This window comes from Danio rerio, chromosome 17 (genome assembly GCF_052040795.2).
Source record: "Danio rerio strain M-AB ecotype USA chromosome 17, GRCz13ab, whole genome shotgun sequence".
Taxonomy (NCBI): domain Eukaryota; kingdom Metazoa; phylum Chordata; class Actinopteri; order Cypriniformes; family Danionidae; genus Danio; species Danio rerio.
The window spans coordinates 50,773,746-50,788,503 of record NC_141037.1 but is presented as its reverse complement, the minus strand read 5'-3'; the positions used below and the strand labels follow the sequence as shown (position 1 = coordinate 50,788,503).

The 14,758-nt window shown below is 36.6% G+C and overlaps 1 protein-coding gene across 4 annotated transcripts in view; it reads right to left on the bottom strand.

The window, feature by feature from the left end:
* Positions 1-9,132: 9,132 nt before the first annotated feature.
* The window catches only part of kif26ab (kinesin family member 26Ab), a 174,298-nt gene continuing 168,672 nt past the window's right edge, over positions 9,133-14,758 (bottom strand). For all 4 annotated transcript variants that reach the window (XM_087291020.1, XM_087291021.1, XM_087291022.1 and 1 more), the window contains 3 exons: positions 14,060-14,250; positions 11,393-11,543; positions 9,133-11,295 (listed from right to left, as the gene is read on the bottom strand). In XM_087291020.1, the coding sequence (XP_087147146.1) occupies positions 11,117-11,295; positions 11,393-11,543; positions 14,060-14,250 (521 nt within the window). In that variant the 3' untranslated portion in view covers positions 9,133-11,116. The remainder of the gene's footprint in view (positions 11,296-11,392; positions 11,544-14,059; positions 14,251-14,758) is intronic.

Below are 14,758 nucleotides of genomic sequence, written 5' to 3'. Positions count from 1 at the left end.
CATGATGTGAATGTAATGTTCTAATACTGTTTTAAATAACATTCTGAGAACAATGATAATACATGAGATTAAACGTTATGAAAACATTTTTACAATTATTCATTCTCTCACTCGCTCACCCAACCACCTACATACCCATCCATCCATCCATCCACCCACCCACTCATTCATTCATTCATTCATTCATTTTCCTTAAGCTTAGTTCTTCATTCATCAGTGGTCGTTACAGCGGAATGACCTGCCCATTTTGACATTACTATAACCAGGGCTTAATTTGTGCTGTAACATGGCGGATCCGGCTCCTCATATTACCGATTGCCCTCCTCAACCGCCCTTCTCCCCCGTCCGCTGTTCACTTTCACTTTTTTCTGTGACAACCTCCCGCTCTTCACTTTCTTCTTTTTTCCGCAACAATGGCTACTGGTTTCCAACATTCTTATATATATATATTATAACATTCTTATATATATATATATATATTTTTTTTTTTTTTTTTTTTCAGAAGAATGAGACTGATAGAGATAGGGGGAGATAAAGGAAGAAAAATTATGTTAGACTTTTTTTTATTTTATTTCAGTGACCAATCCCTTTAAGACCAATTTATACTCAAAGGAAAATTATCTTGGAACAATAATAGAATGTGAACAAGATGTTCTAATAATGTTATAAATAACATTCTCAGAACAGGGATTTAACATCAGACTTAAATGTTATGAAGGTGTCACGATGGGTAGCATGATCGCCTCAAAGCAAGAAGGTCGCTGATTCGAGTCTTGGCTGGGTCAGTTGGCATTTCTGTGTGGAGTCTGTAAGTTCTCCCCATGTTTGGGTGGCTTTCCTCTAAATTCCCAACACAAGTCCAAAGATGTGCTATAGATGAATTGGGTAGGCTAACTTGTATGTAGTGTATGTGTGTGTACGGTAGTGTATGGGTTTTTCCCAGTGATGGGTTAAGGCTGGAAGGGCATCCACTGCAAAAAAAATAAAATAAATAAATATGCTGGATAAGTTGGTGGTTCATTCCACTGTGGCGATCCCAGAAAAATAAAGGGACTGAGCTGAAAAGAAAATGAATGAATAAACAATTGAATAAACAGTATGAAAACATATTGACATTATTATAACTAAAAATAACGTTGCATGAAAACATATTGACATTATTATAACTAAAAATAACGTTGCAATAAAATGCATTGTCATAATAATAATAATAATAATAATAATAATAATAATAATAATAATAATATTAATAATAATACAATCTCATGGCAATTCATAACGTTTTGATTTAGTGGCTAATTCATATGAATTCTAATAACTCATTCGTACAATTTAGTACAATTTTCGTTTCCCCTGATGACAGCTGGGTTTAGGGGTGTGGTTTGTTGGTACACCTCCTTTTTAAAGTTGTATATTTTTATATGACTGAACTCTCCACTAAACAGACAAAACAATATACTTGTGAGATCAGGTTGAAACAAACTGATGTTTTGAATGTTCTAAGGAGCCATTTTTCATCAGAATAACAAAACTCATAAAGGTTTGGAAAGAGTAGTGGGAGATAAAATGATGACAGAATTATTTTTTTTTTTTTTGAGTGAACTATTATTTTAAGACCAATTTATACTTCTGCATTGAGTTAAAGTCACAAAATATTTAATAAGTTTTGAATGTTATAAATAAAAAATGTTTTAAATAAGTCTTGTACGATGTAACGAAGACCCCAACTCCCATGATTCCACACTCAGTAATGATATTATCAAACTATGCCTTTCTTTGTTGTGGATACGCACTTTCTGGTGGCAAAAATTACACACTCAAAAGAAAAAAAAGACAAAAAAAAAATTTATATATATATATATATATATATATATATATATATATATATATATATATATATATATATATATATATATATATATTATTATTATTATTATTATTAACGCCCCTGTTTATTTTTTCCCCCAATTTCTGTTTAACATAGGGAAGATTGTTTCAGCACATTTCTAAACATAATAGTTTTTAAAACCTATTTCTTATAACTGATTTATTTTATCTTTGCCATGAGGATATTTTTCAAGACACTTCTATACAGCTTAAAGTTAGATTCTTTTAAAGACTTAACTAGGTTAATTATGTTAACTATGCAGGTCAGGGTAATTAGGTAAGTTATTATATAACGATGGTTTGTTCTGTAGACAATCGCAAAAAAAAAAAAAAAAAAAAAAAAACTAAAAGGGGCTAATAATTTTATCCCAAAAATGTTTTCTTTATTTTAATTTTTTTAATTAAAAACTGCTTTTATTCTAGCCAAAATAAAACAGATAAGACTTTCTCCAGAAGAAAAAATATTATCAAACATACTGTAAAAATTTCCTTGCTCTGTCAAACATCATTTTTCATATTTAAAAAAGTAAAAAAAAATAAAAAATCTAAATTGGGCTAATAATTCTGACTTCAAGTGTATATGTTTTTGCTTATTCAAACTACTTATTTAAAATGTGCTGAAACAACAAACTTCTTGAGATATCTGTGGGATAACATACTTTTTTATATTCAATCCACATATATTTGTTAAAAGTGTTAAGTTAACTTTGATTTGTGTTGGGTCAACATGAATTAATTGTGTGGAATCCTGCATTTTTTACAGTGCAACATAATGTGCCTTTAATGCCACAGTTTCTCTGTTTCATTGTGTCGAGTTTCTTTTCCACTTTACTTTGATTTTTGGCTATTATAAACAATGGCTACCAAATCAAAGCAGATCACTCAGCGTTGGTTCTGATTGGTGTTGAAAACCCTTTAGTGAAATGACTAACACTAAAGTATAAAAACGAGAGAGGATAATTTGATCTGTAAGGTTGAGTAAATGATTTTAAAATCTCCATTTTTGGTTGAGTTTTACCTTTAAAAACAGTCCATACAAAATGTGCACTTAAATCCAAATCTCCTGAAGCCATACGATAGCTTTGATGAGTGTGATAGTGAAGTATCCATGACTGAAAAGAACTATATAGTAAAGTATAGCTTGAAAGCATCAAACAAATCCTGTTGCAAATTTTGCCCAGAAACTACATAGTCACTCCCAGTTATGGTGATCACGCAAGTAATAACTGCCACAAAAACACGCAACAGTAGTCCAGAATAGATTGTATGTACATAATAATCATTGTCATTGGAGCGATTTGGCGCTCTTTCCTGCTGTCAAAAAGCACTCAGGGCCTACTAGGCTAAAGGCTACAGATTTGATTAGCGATACAGTGAGCAGCTGCTGCAACGCAATAGTCAAATCATTACTGCTGCTTTCAATGGAATGAAGACAGAGAGGGTGAGGGAATTACGGGGCCAGAGAGATGTCAACATGTTTACGATATAACCAGCTAGCATTAGCATTCTGCGAAACTCAGGTTTAACACCATGCATTTTCCTCTAAACGATGCCCCTGTGCATTCTGAGTGTGCAGTGTGCCTTGAAAAATACCTGAACCGCACACAAAAGAGCCTAAGTGTTTTCTTAAGTTGTTAGGTCAATAAATTGCGCATTTAACAGTCATGATCACCCACATGGACAGGCGCATGCATGACTAAGTGTATAGCCAATCAAACGGAGTATTTGCGTGAGGGGAAAGCAGGTAGCAAAACATCAGCATGTGCTGACAGGACTATGTTTAAGGCATGTGTTTTTTGTGTGTGCTGGTTTGTTGACACGTCTCATCACTTTCTATTTTTCCCTCCAACACCTGTGGATTGCTGACATGTCTCTCATTCTTTATATAGTTTAGTATTTTTACCAAGATGGATGAACGGAACTGTTGTGATTGATTTATAAACTAGAACTCTGGCACGTTTTAGCTAGAGCTCAGCGCTAGATGAAATTTGAGCTTGGTGTGTATTAATACACCGTATTAATTCTATTCACAGGATAGTAATGTATAAGTGCTAAAAGCAGATTTCTGGATGGTATATTTGTAAACAACTTACAATCATGATTTTGACATGTTTGTCCTTGACATTTACCATATGTGAAAGGCATTTCATAATGACGTTGGTGTAAATATAGAAAATAACACAAGTGTCCTGTATTTGCAAACAAAACAATGAGCAATGCTTTGATGACATGACAGTTCAGGGGCCTCATGTATCAACGTTGCGTACGCACAAAAACTTTACGTACGCCAGGTTTTACACTCAGGTTTGGATTTACTAACAATAAATGAAACATGAGAATGTGCGTTGGTCTGCACCAACTTCATGTCTGGCATACGTGTATTTCTTGTGTGTGTTTGTTTTATTTCCATGGGCGACTACTAGAGGCAATTATGTTAAATTGCACTCTATAAAGTATAGCACCAACACATGTGAAAAACATTGCTATTAGTTTATAATTGATAAAATGGGTTAATTGACACAATATATATATATATATATATATATATATATATATATATATATATATATATATATATATATATATATATATATATATACACACACACACACACACAAACACACACACACACACACATATATATATATATATATATTTATTTATATATATATATATATATATATATATATATATATATATATATATATATATATATATATATATATATATATATATATATATGTATATTTTTTTACCAATTATGTGATTTAGAACATATAAAAGCATTTGCAAATGTATACAACCCTATGGCCCTATGGCAATGGAAATGTTGGCTTTATTAGAGGACATTGTCAATGGTCGAATCCAAAAGTAACGAATTTTTTGGGGATCACAGTGATTTTCTGGCCCACGATAATGACTGCTTATTAGCCATTTCAGATTTCCAAGGCGCTCTGTGCTGGGTCCAATTTAAAAAAAAAAAAAAGACAGTGAAGAGGCTCCAAGGTGGCAGGGTGCGCGATGGGTGGCTTCTTGGTGAGTGATGTATTTAAAGATATTATTCCATATAAGTTTTTTATTTTATTTTATTTCATTGAGCGTAATTATTTAATGGCATATCAGAAGACTACAAAACTGACCAAGAGCGCAGATACAATGATGCCCATTCTTGCAGGCGATCAGTTGTAGAGCGGGCGATTGGGCAGTTGAAATGCCCGTGGCGCTGCCTTGATAAGAGCAGAGGGGTGTTGCTATACCGCCCTAACAAAGTGTTCCTCTAACACATCTGTGTCTCCCACAGATACGGATACTACTCCAGACAGTAAAGTGTCATCCACAACTGAGGCAACTCTCTCCTCAAAGGGTGTTAGTTCGGCATTCCCTGTTCCCTCGCCGGTTCGGTCCACACTTTTTCTTTTTTAATTTACTCACAGTGCGATGTTCAGACCCCACTGCGTTAACCGCGTCAGCTAAACTCTCCCACTCATTTTTTTTTTCTTTTGTTATTAATTCCGTAGGACAAACTTGCAAATAACACCGCTTTTCTCCAATCTACCTCCAATTCATTTTCTGTGAAGTTTCTCTTTTTGCTTGCTTTTGGCATTGCTTTTTTGTTTGGTTTTGCCAAAGTGGAGTCATTACCATATTTATTAGGGGGAGGAGGCAGGGAGGGGTTTCGCGCTTATGCATGTTGCGGTCAGTTTCATGTTAATGTCAATGTACAAAGAGAATATGCGTGGGATTCCGCGGACGCATTGTTTCAAACATCATTTTTTTACAGCGTACGCACATTTACAGCTCTGTCCGTACACAATGTTTTAGTATTAATTCAATGCAAGTCTTTGTACATGAGGCCCTAGGTCATTTTCTTTTCTTTTTTTTTTAGGCCATATTCACACTGATACGTTTTCCTTTAAAAAGGCATACTTTTCTCTCCATTATTGCCTTCCGCCCACACAAAGATGGCCTCTTTTTGAAAACCGATACATTTGTAAACGCTGTTTTCGTGTTGCAGATTGGACTGTGAAAATGTTGGCTTTTAAAAACAATAATGCTATTTAGTCATGTTATGCAGTCATGTGACTATTTCAGCCAACATGGTGAATGACATTGTAAAGCAGATGTTTTGGAAGCTGTCCATTTTCACAGCTTTATTAAAGGTTAATGTCACATTCTGTTCATGATTCATATATTGCATGTTTTTAAAGGATATGGAGGGTTTCAGTGTTGGGCAGTAGCACCGCTACATGTGGCGCTACTAGCTTAAGTACATTTTTCAGTAGTGTGGGAGAAGTGTGGCGTTAGCGTCGCTACAGTACATTCTAAATCAAATAGCTTTTCAGTAGCGATGCTTATTATTGTAATTAAGAATTATTTTAAGGAAGTAGCGTGATGGCATCCACACAAGCTACATTTACCGATTGCGTATGATAAAGTAATGTCCGCCATTCCCGGAGCTGCGAAGCCAGTGTCTGGCTAATAAAAGTAAATTCATAGAATAGCAAGAATGGAGAATTCTTATTCTTCGTATTTTATGGTGGTTGAAAACACAAATCAATTAATCATTGGGCTGACACAAGAAACTTGTGAGAAAACTGAAAATAATTAATTCTGAAGCAGAAGCATACTTCGAAGTACATGTCTTAAAGTTAATTCTGATGCTGTGCTCTTGTTAGGGATGAATTGCTTTTTCATTTATTCACTGTTTGTTCTGCAAATGTGCACTTACATGAAACTAATAGTAGTTTAATGGAAATACAGTATTTAAAATCCTGTAGGGTTTTTGAACAATACTATAGGGAATTAATTTGCTGTGGTACTTGGTCACTAAGACAGAACTGACTTTGACTGAAGTTACTTCAATTTAAAAATGACAAAAAAAAAAAAAAAAAAAAAGCTTTTATTTTTGCCATGTAGCTTTTAGCTTAGCTTGCTACATTTCCCAGGGGGAAGCTTTTAGTGAAGCTGCATTTTAGCTAGAGTGAGCTAACAACATTTTCCAAGTAGCTTGCCCAACAATGGAATGTTTAGTAGGAGCTGTTGTTCAGCGGCAGAGAGTTGTGACATTTTGACACAATGTTTCGAAGAGATGGAAAGTAAGGAAACGCCAGGCAGGGATGACACATGTAAAAGCTTCTTACTTCTGTGTGCATGCATGTACATGAGCAAAAGTGTTTTCAGTCATTTTAGTGTGAATGATTATTTTTTTCGGAAAGAGTTGAAACAAGTAGACAGAGTGTTTTTAGACAATTAAAATGTGGCTTAGTGTAGATCAGAGGTGTCAAACTAAGTTCCTGGAGGGCTGCAGCCCTGCGCAGTGTAGTTCCAACCCTACTCCAACACACTTATCTGTAGGTTTCAAACAAGCCTGAAGGACTTAATTAATTTGATCAGGTGCGTTTAATTAGGGTTAAGCTAAACTGTGCAGAGCTGTGGTCCTCCAGGAACTGAGTTTGACACCTGCGGTGTAGACGTAGCCTTAGACACTGTAAAAGTTATGCTGCTTGTGACTGTTGACACTATTTCCTAATTAACTGGTGAGACGCTTTTGTCAACATTTTAACTAAAAAATAATATATTGGTAACACTTTAGCATAGGGACTCACTATTACTCACTCCCTATTATCCTTTCCTGCCTATTTTTAAGATATTGGCTCTTTATTACTAATTAATTCATACATATTCTGCATGGTCTTATTCTACATACCTACATTAAACCGTAATAACTATTAATACGAAGCAAATTAGAAGTTTATTGAGCTAAAGGATACAGTCATTAGAAAGGAATTCACCTTAAAATTAAGTGTGACCAATATGTTTTATTCTCAGATATATATATATATATAGTAAGTAGATATGTAGCACATACCAAAAAAAACCCTTAATCTAATTAATAGATACACTCACCGTCCACTTTATTAGGTGCACCTGTGTCAACGCAAATTTCTAATCAGCCAATCACATGGCAGCAACTCAATGCATTTAGGCATGTAGACATGCGCTGCGTCCGAAACTGCCTACTACTCAGTAGGTACTGCATTTGAATTTAAACGTACTACTCGGCCGTCAGAAAAGTACGTTCTATACAGTATGAATGTGAAAAGTATGAATGGAATTCGGACGTACTACATCCGCCATTTTGTCATGGTCACGTGACCAACCTGCTTCAGTTGCGTCGCCTCACTTACATTCATGAATTCTCTCCCGGGGCATAATGGAATAGCGCAGCGTGCATGGGATGCGCACTTCAGAATCTCGACAGAAGTAGTAAGTCAACCGGGTACTTCTCGCCTACTGATTTTCGAATTCTATGAATTCGGACATACTACTCGGCTCGCATACTGATTTTAGCATACTATATAGTATGGAAGTATGCGGTGATTTAGGTGACTTTGAATGTGAAATGGTATGAATGTGAAAGTATTTCAGAAACTGCTGATCTACTGGGATTTTCTTGCATAACCATCTTTAGGGTTTACAGAGAATTGTATCCAGTGAGTGGCAGTTCTATGGGCGAGAATGCCTTGTTGATGCCAAAGGTCAGAGGAGAATGGCCAGACTAGTTTGAGCTGATAGAAAGGCACCATTAACTCAAAATAATCACCAGTTACAATTAAGGTATTCAGAAGAGCATCTCTGAAGTTAGAGTCAGAATTTGGCATCAACAATATAAAAGCACGAATCCATCCTGCCTTGTATCAGTGGATCAGGATGGTGGTGTTGGTTTAATGGTGTGGGGGATAATTTCTTGACACACTTTGGGCCGTTAGTACCAACTGAGCATTGTGCCGATACCACAGCCTACCTGAGTATTGTTGTTGACCATGTCCATCCCTTTATGACCACAGTGTACCCATCTTCTGATGGCTTTTTCTAGTAGGATAACGCACCATGTCATAAAGCGGAAATCATCTCAGACTGGTTTCTTGAACATGGCAATAAGTTCACTGTACTCAAATGGCCTCCACAATCACCAGATCTCAATCTAATAGAGCACCTTTAGGATGTGGTGGAATGGGAGATTTGCATCATGGATGTGCAGCCAACAAATCTGCAGCAACTGTGTGATGCTATCATGTCAATATGGACCAAAATCTCAGGTTTCATGTCCTGAAGGATTAAGGCGGTTTTGAAGGCAAAAGTACCAACCCGGTACTAGTAATGTGTACCTAATAAAGTGGCCGGTGAGTGTATACACTCAGAGATACAATATAGAGACAGGTTTAAAAGAAATCGACAAACCAATAGAATAAGAACATTTTTATTCACAAGAGAGAAAAAAAAAAACAGTGTTATCCCAAGCTGCCATATAATACATTTATACAGAGGATCAGAAAATTCTTTACAAAATCAATAAAAGGTTAGAAAATATGATTTGATATGAAACATGACGCAACATACATTGTCAACTTTCATTCGAAAACAAATTTCGGTTTGGTGTTTATTCCATGTTCTTAAAGTATAGCGAATGCCAGCATAATCGTTACAAAATCCGAAAGATGATAAAGAATAAAGTCTAGAAAAAAATACAAATTTCATGCAGCATCTTGAAAAGGGGCCTGAGAGTGTGTTTATAAAGGTAAATAAATCCAAGAAAAGGTTTCTGTTTCCTTAGAGTAAATGTGGAATGAAAGCTAAAGGTCATTCGCAGCCTTTGATGGACAAGTAACAGGAAAGTCATTTTGGCAGCTACATGTTTTATGAAGGTGTATTTGACATCAGAGAAATGCAGGTGGTCTTTTACAGCAGTTATTAAACAACACACCGAGCGCTGAAAAATACAGATTTGACAGTCATGTGTACTAAATGCTTGCAGTTGCATTTGTTGAGGTTGTTGGATGCATAGGACTAAGGCTTGGATAAACATCCACAGTGTAGTCGGACCTACAATGCATCCGTACATGGATTTTTATGACAGTCTGCCGATCTTTAAGTCTATAAAAAGTGTGTATTAGCATCAGATGTGCCATTGAGCGGTCCACAGTGTTTAAAATCTCATCAGATAGTTTTATGGCTACTTTTAAGACGCTGTTGTCTGAACGAATATGGGAAAGAGTCCTTCCTGTACCGCACAAATGTCACCTCCACCCCTCTTTAATCACACCCACAGCTCTTTAATGCAGCACACGCTGTGTCCACAGAGAAAGGCTGAGTTAGACATGTCAGGTTACACTGATGAATGCCCTTTGCCAAAGTATCTATTTAAAGTAAACAAGAACAAGAGGACAATCTGCATTTTAATAGATTGCACCTCTCTAGCAACACGCTAGCATAACAATGACACCGACTTGCATTTATTAAAGTGATACGAACCATTAATGATGCTTGCGATTTTACATTCTTGGGAATTTGTTGTCATTCGTTATAATATACATTCATTGTGGCTTAGCAAATGTAGTACCAATTCAATTCAACACGATTCTCTGGGACCTAAACATGTTAAAGTTAGATATGCATTCATTTCAAGTCCAGTTTTGAGGAGAGAAGGCAACCAACCAAACACTTTTATGAAAACAGATTTGTGTCACATACAGTAGGCCTGCCCATTGCTGAGTGATACTGTGTTCTTCAAAAAGACAGATATTCGATTCGAAAGATAGAAAAAACACTCAGACAACACAGTACAAGTACAACATAAGGCTCAAAAGGTTTAATAACAATATGCTGACAGATGTGATAGTTTCGGAGGCAAAGGCGGAGTGTGGAAAGTCAGCTTATTGCTCTCCTTCCGCACCCAAAATGATATCTCACACTATAAATATGCTATACAATGCAATAAAATAAATCCAAAATATGGTTTGGCTTGGGTATGCTGGTCTTAGCACTAGCACCAGTAGAAAAAATAATGATTGACAGCAAATGTACAAAAGAGTCATATGAAAAAGGCACTTTGCGGTGTTGTTGAATAACTCTTCGGTAAGCAAGAATGATTCTTCTCTTTCCTTGGGTAAGGAACTGCGTCAAACGCATCAAAGCTCGTTGGCTTTCCATTCGAGTAAGTCTATTCCACGTTTGTTATGAGGCACTGCATATAACCAGAACAGTTTTCTCTTCTCCAGGAGACCACAAGTTCCTACTTCATGCAGATTTCAGTTTTCCATCCTATTAATAGGATTTCTCGGAATCGCTGGACCGGCTGCTACATTTCATTATCCTTCCTTTCAGACATCCAGGGTCCTGTCTTACTTCCATCTCTTTCTTGCACTCCATCGATCACCACATCTCGTTCTTAAACCTCCACCTCTCGCGGTCCTTCCTGCACGTCAGATGAAACCCGTATATCAAAGCAGGTCACCATCATGACGCGGGACTTGCATAGGTTGACACAGTATTCCAGATCAGCTGTAGCCTGCTCCAATGCCTCCAGGTACTCCTGCGACTCCTGATCCAAATCCTGATCCACCTCAACTGCAAAACAAACCAGAACATGGTTATTGTTGCGAAGAAAAGGAAAGTTGTCAGGTAAATCCAGTGTCGCCAAGCTAGCAAGATGGTAAATACTTACACTCTCCTGTCCACTTGCTGGGATCCATCATTAGTCTAGACTTGGTGTCGTCCAGCTCTTCTTTCAGAGTCTTATGCTTGGCTCTGAGATCTCTGATTTGCTGTTGTCGTTTCTCAAGAACCTTCATTTTCGTGCTAAAATACATCAGGCCCTGTGGACAAAAGATATATGTTTTGGTTTAAAAATGGACATTATGGTGACAACCTTTCTCTTCTCCGTTTGCACCAGACACTTTCTTATCAACACTCAATGTATTTGAAAATATACTACATATTTCTTATAAGTACTTCTTTTTATGAGCACTCCTTACTTCTTGGAATCATTGTGCAATACTGAGTGTGCTTGACACATCACTTCTACAACACATGCTCTCCTTCCCATTTGCTCCCTCTTTCCATGGGAAGAGATTGATAAAAAATTAATACTTAAACTACATCAAACGTAGCATTAATATACTGCTACTCTCTGATAGTTTAAAGTTCTTCTTTTATCCTCACTTGTTGCTTTGGATAATATATTATTCATGCCACAAATGTTTGATTGCAATTGACATTGACATTTGCTGCACAAAGGAACCATGGGATACATAACTACAACAATGATGTGATGTTTTCCAGGAATTGTAATGAAAGAATACAAGCTTCCTCGTGTTACAGTCTGCTTCACTTATACAATCGAGTTACATTCATGCCAATTATCCAGCACACCGTCTCAACAGCCTGAACTGACTGCTGAAACAAAGAATGTCACAATGGATACTAAGAAGAGGGTAAGTAATGCATGAATTACTATTATCCAGTAATACTATAATACCCCTGTGACTGGATAAACACCCCTATGCACTAATGCTATAGAAGGCATGTGACTCTTGGTAAGCCACTGTCCTTTGCAATACTATTTGGCTTTAAAATCTCTGATAGACAAATCGAGGATTATCTTCTTGAAACTATTTTTGAATGTCAAGCTTCTGATTCAATGATTGAAAAAAAAATACCATGTTCCATTTTCGATCTAATCTTTTTCAGCATAAAGAGGGTTAATGCCCTTAGCTATACATTATTTAAAATACTTTTTAAATAAAAAAAAAATTGCCAAAACCTTTGGTCAGTGTCTTGAGTTTGAATATGATACATGAATCATATTACTATTGATATTAAAGCTGATGTATACTTCTGCGTCAAGCGTATGCGTATGGTCTGCATAGCCTCTCAAAAAATGTAACTACATGTTGCAACGATGCATAGCGCAAGCATTGTGATTGGTTGGCTTGGTACCGGTGACAAGCGTGGGTGGTGCTGAGAACTGCGAGTTCGATGGAGCGAGTGTTTACAAGTGTCGAGTCCCATGAAGGAGCTCCAGATGGAAACTTTTGTTTTGCATTTACGTTTATGATTAAAGTTGTTTCTAAGTTTTAGCTACATGTTAGCTACCTAAGATGAAACTCGACACAGAGGAACATAAAAACCTACTGTCAGCTAGCGTTTCTAGTGTTATTGCAAAGCAACAGCACTTTAAGCCCCAATCCCAATTCTACCCTTTAGCCCTTCCCTTTACCCCTACCCAACGTTTTGCACATTTCTGTTAAGGGGTTGGGGTGTCCCAATTGTCTTTAGCTTGAAGGCGTAGGGCTATGGGCAAGGGGTAGATTAGCCCTTCGAACAAAGTTTTTTTCAGGACCACACTCAAAACCAAGGAGTAAGAAATTTTCACAGAATACACCATCTACGACAGCAGGATAATTGCACCCGGAAGTAAGGAGATCCACAAATTAGCATTTTTTTTCATTATTACGAATTTTTACAACAAACAAGCACATGTTTTAATATATTCAAAACCACATTTGTGTTTTACAGTCATGCTTTAAAAAAAAAAAAAAAAAACTAAATTAATTAAAAAACGCTAAATTTCCCTATCTATAATCCATAAACATATCTCCGGTACAGCAGTCCCACAACATTCAGACACTCGATGATGCTCAAATACCCTGTCAGAAAAGTCTAGTGGCTGGGAATGACCTTTTACAAAGTCTGCTATAATGTTAATGTTGTTTTTTGTGTGTTTAAATAGATGAATATGGCCACTGTGTAAATGCACAGTTTAGTAACGATCTTATTGCAACATTAGATTGTTATGATAACATAATATATGCCTTCAGTGATATATTTAAGATAAATACCAAAAAATAATGCAACTGTAAAAATTAAAGTAGTTGCGATCGTCTGATCTCAAAGGAAGCAAGACATATGAAAATGTGTGCCGGTGTTGTAGTGCTGTCCCATTCATTAGGGGTAAATTTTAAAGCCCTTCGCATTTACACTCAGTTTTAAGGGCCAAGGGGATGGGGAAGGGGTAGGGGTATAAAAATAGAATCAGGATTGGGCCTAAATGTACAACTATGCGCAAGGCAGGCGTCGTGGGTCACGCCAATCACTCGATGCGGAAGTATAAATCAGCCTTCAGGTAAAGCAATTCTTATAGAAGCTAGTTCCGAGAAATATATTAGGCTGTGACATCTCTTACTTTGTCATTCATCAATTTATATTAAACATTTTCCTCTGTAAGATTGTATAAGCATATTTTCTTTGCCACGAAAAAATACTCAAATTTTGTTTAAAAGCACTGAACTAGATCTCATTGTACGAGCAATACCCAGACACTCATTCTAACCTCATCTGTCTTCTCTTGTCTTCTGCGCTGAAGCCGCTCCACGTCATCAATTTCATACACTTTGATCTCAAACGGCTCTTTCAATGGTCCGGACATAGGGGGAAGGTCCACCCACTGACCTGTGGTCCCAGTCTTCCCCAGAGATGAGGTGTCTGGTAAAGGAGCTGGGATGAGACGTCGCCTCTGGAGGCCTGGTTCATGGAGAGACATTGTAAAAATGTGAGATAAATAAAAGTTAAACTGTGTGCAGATACTATAAGCAGGGGTGCACATAAATGGTATGCAGTTTTGCATAGGGACATAGGCTCATAAATATTTTCATGCTTGTGGTTTAGAGAAAAAATACAAAATAAAGCTGGTCTCTGTGTGCACAGAAAGACTTGCAATAGCACCTGCGATTCAAACCCGAGTCCAAAGTTCAAATTGAAGGCTATGGGATGTGAGCCAAGCAATCGAGATAAATGTGAAGGCAGATGGATGCCAGACGGATTGCGGACGGTTCCGCATATAGAAATGTCAGACACAACAATATATGAAAGTTCATGGTAAGATTTCTAAGCTAGAAAACATATGACATATATACAGCATATATTTCAGATCAAGCAACATCTCTAGGTGCTCCTTTGAGAACCAGACCAAAGAAGTTATGAAGTTATAAGCACTGAACACAATTCAAAAGCAATCATAGAATCAACAGAT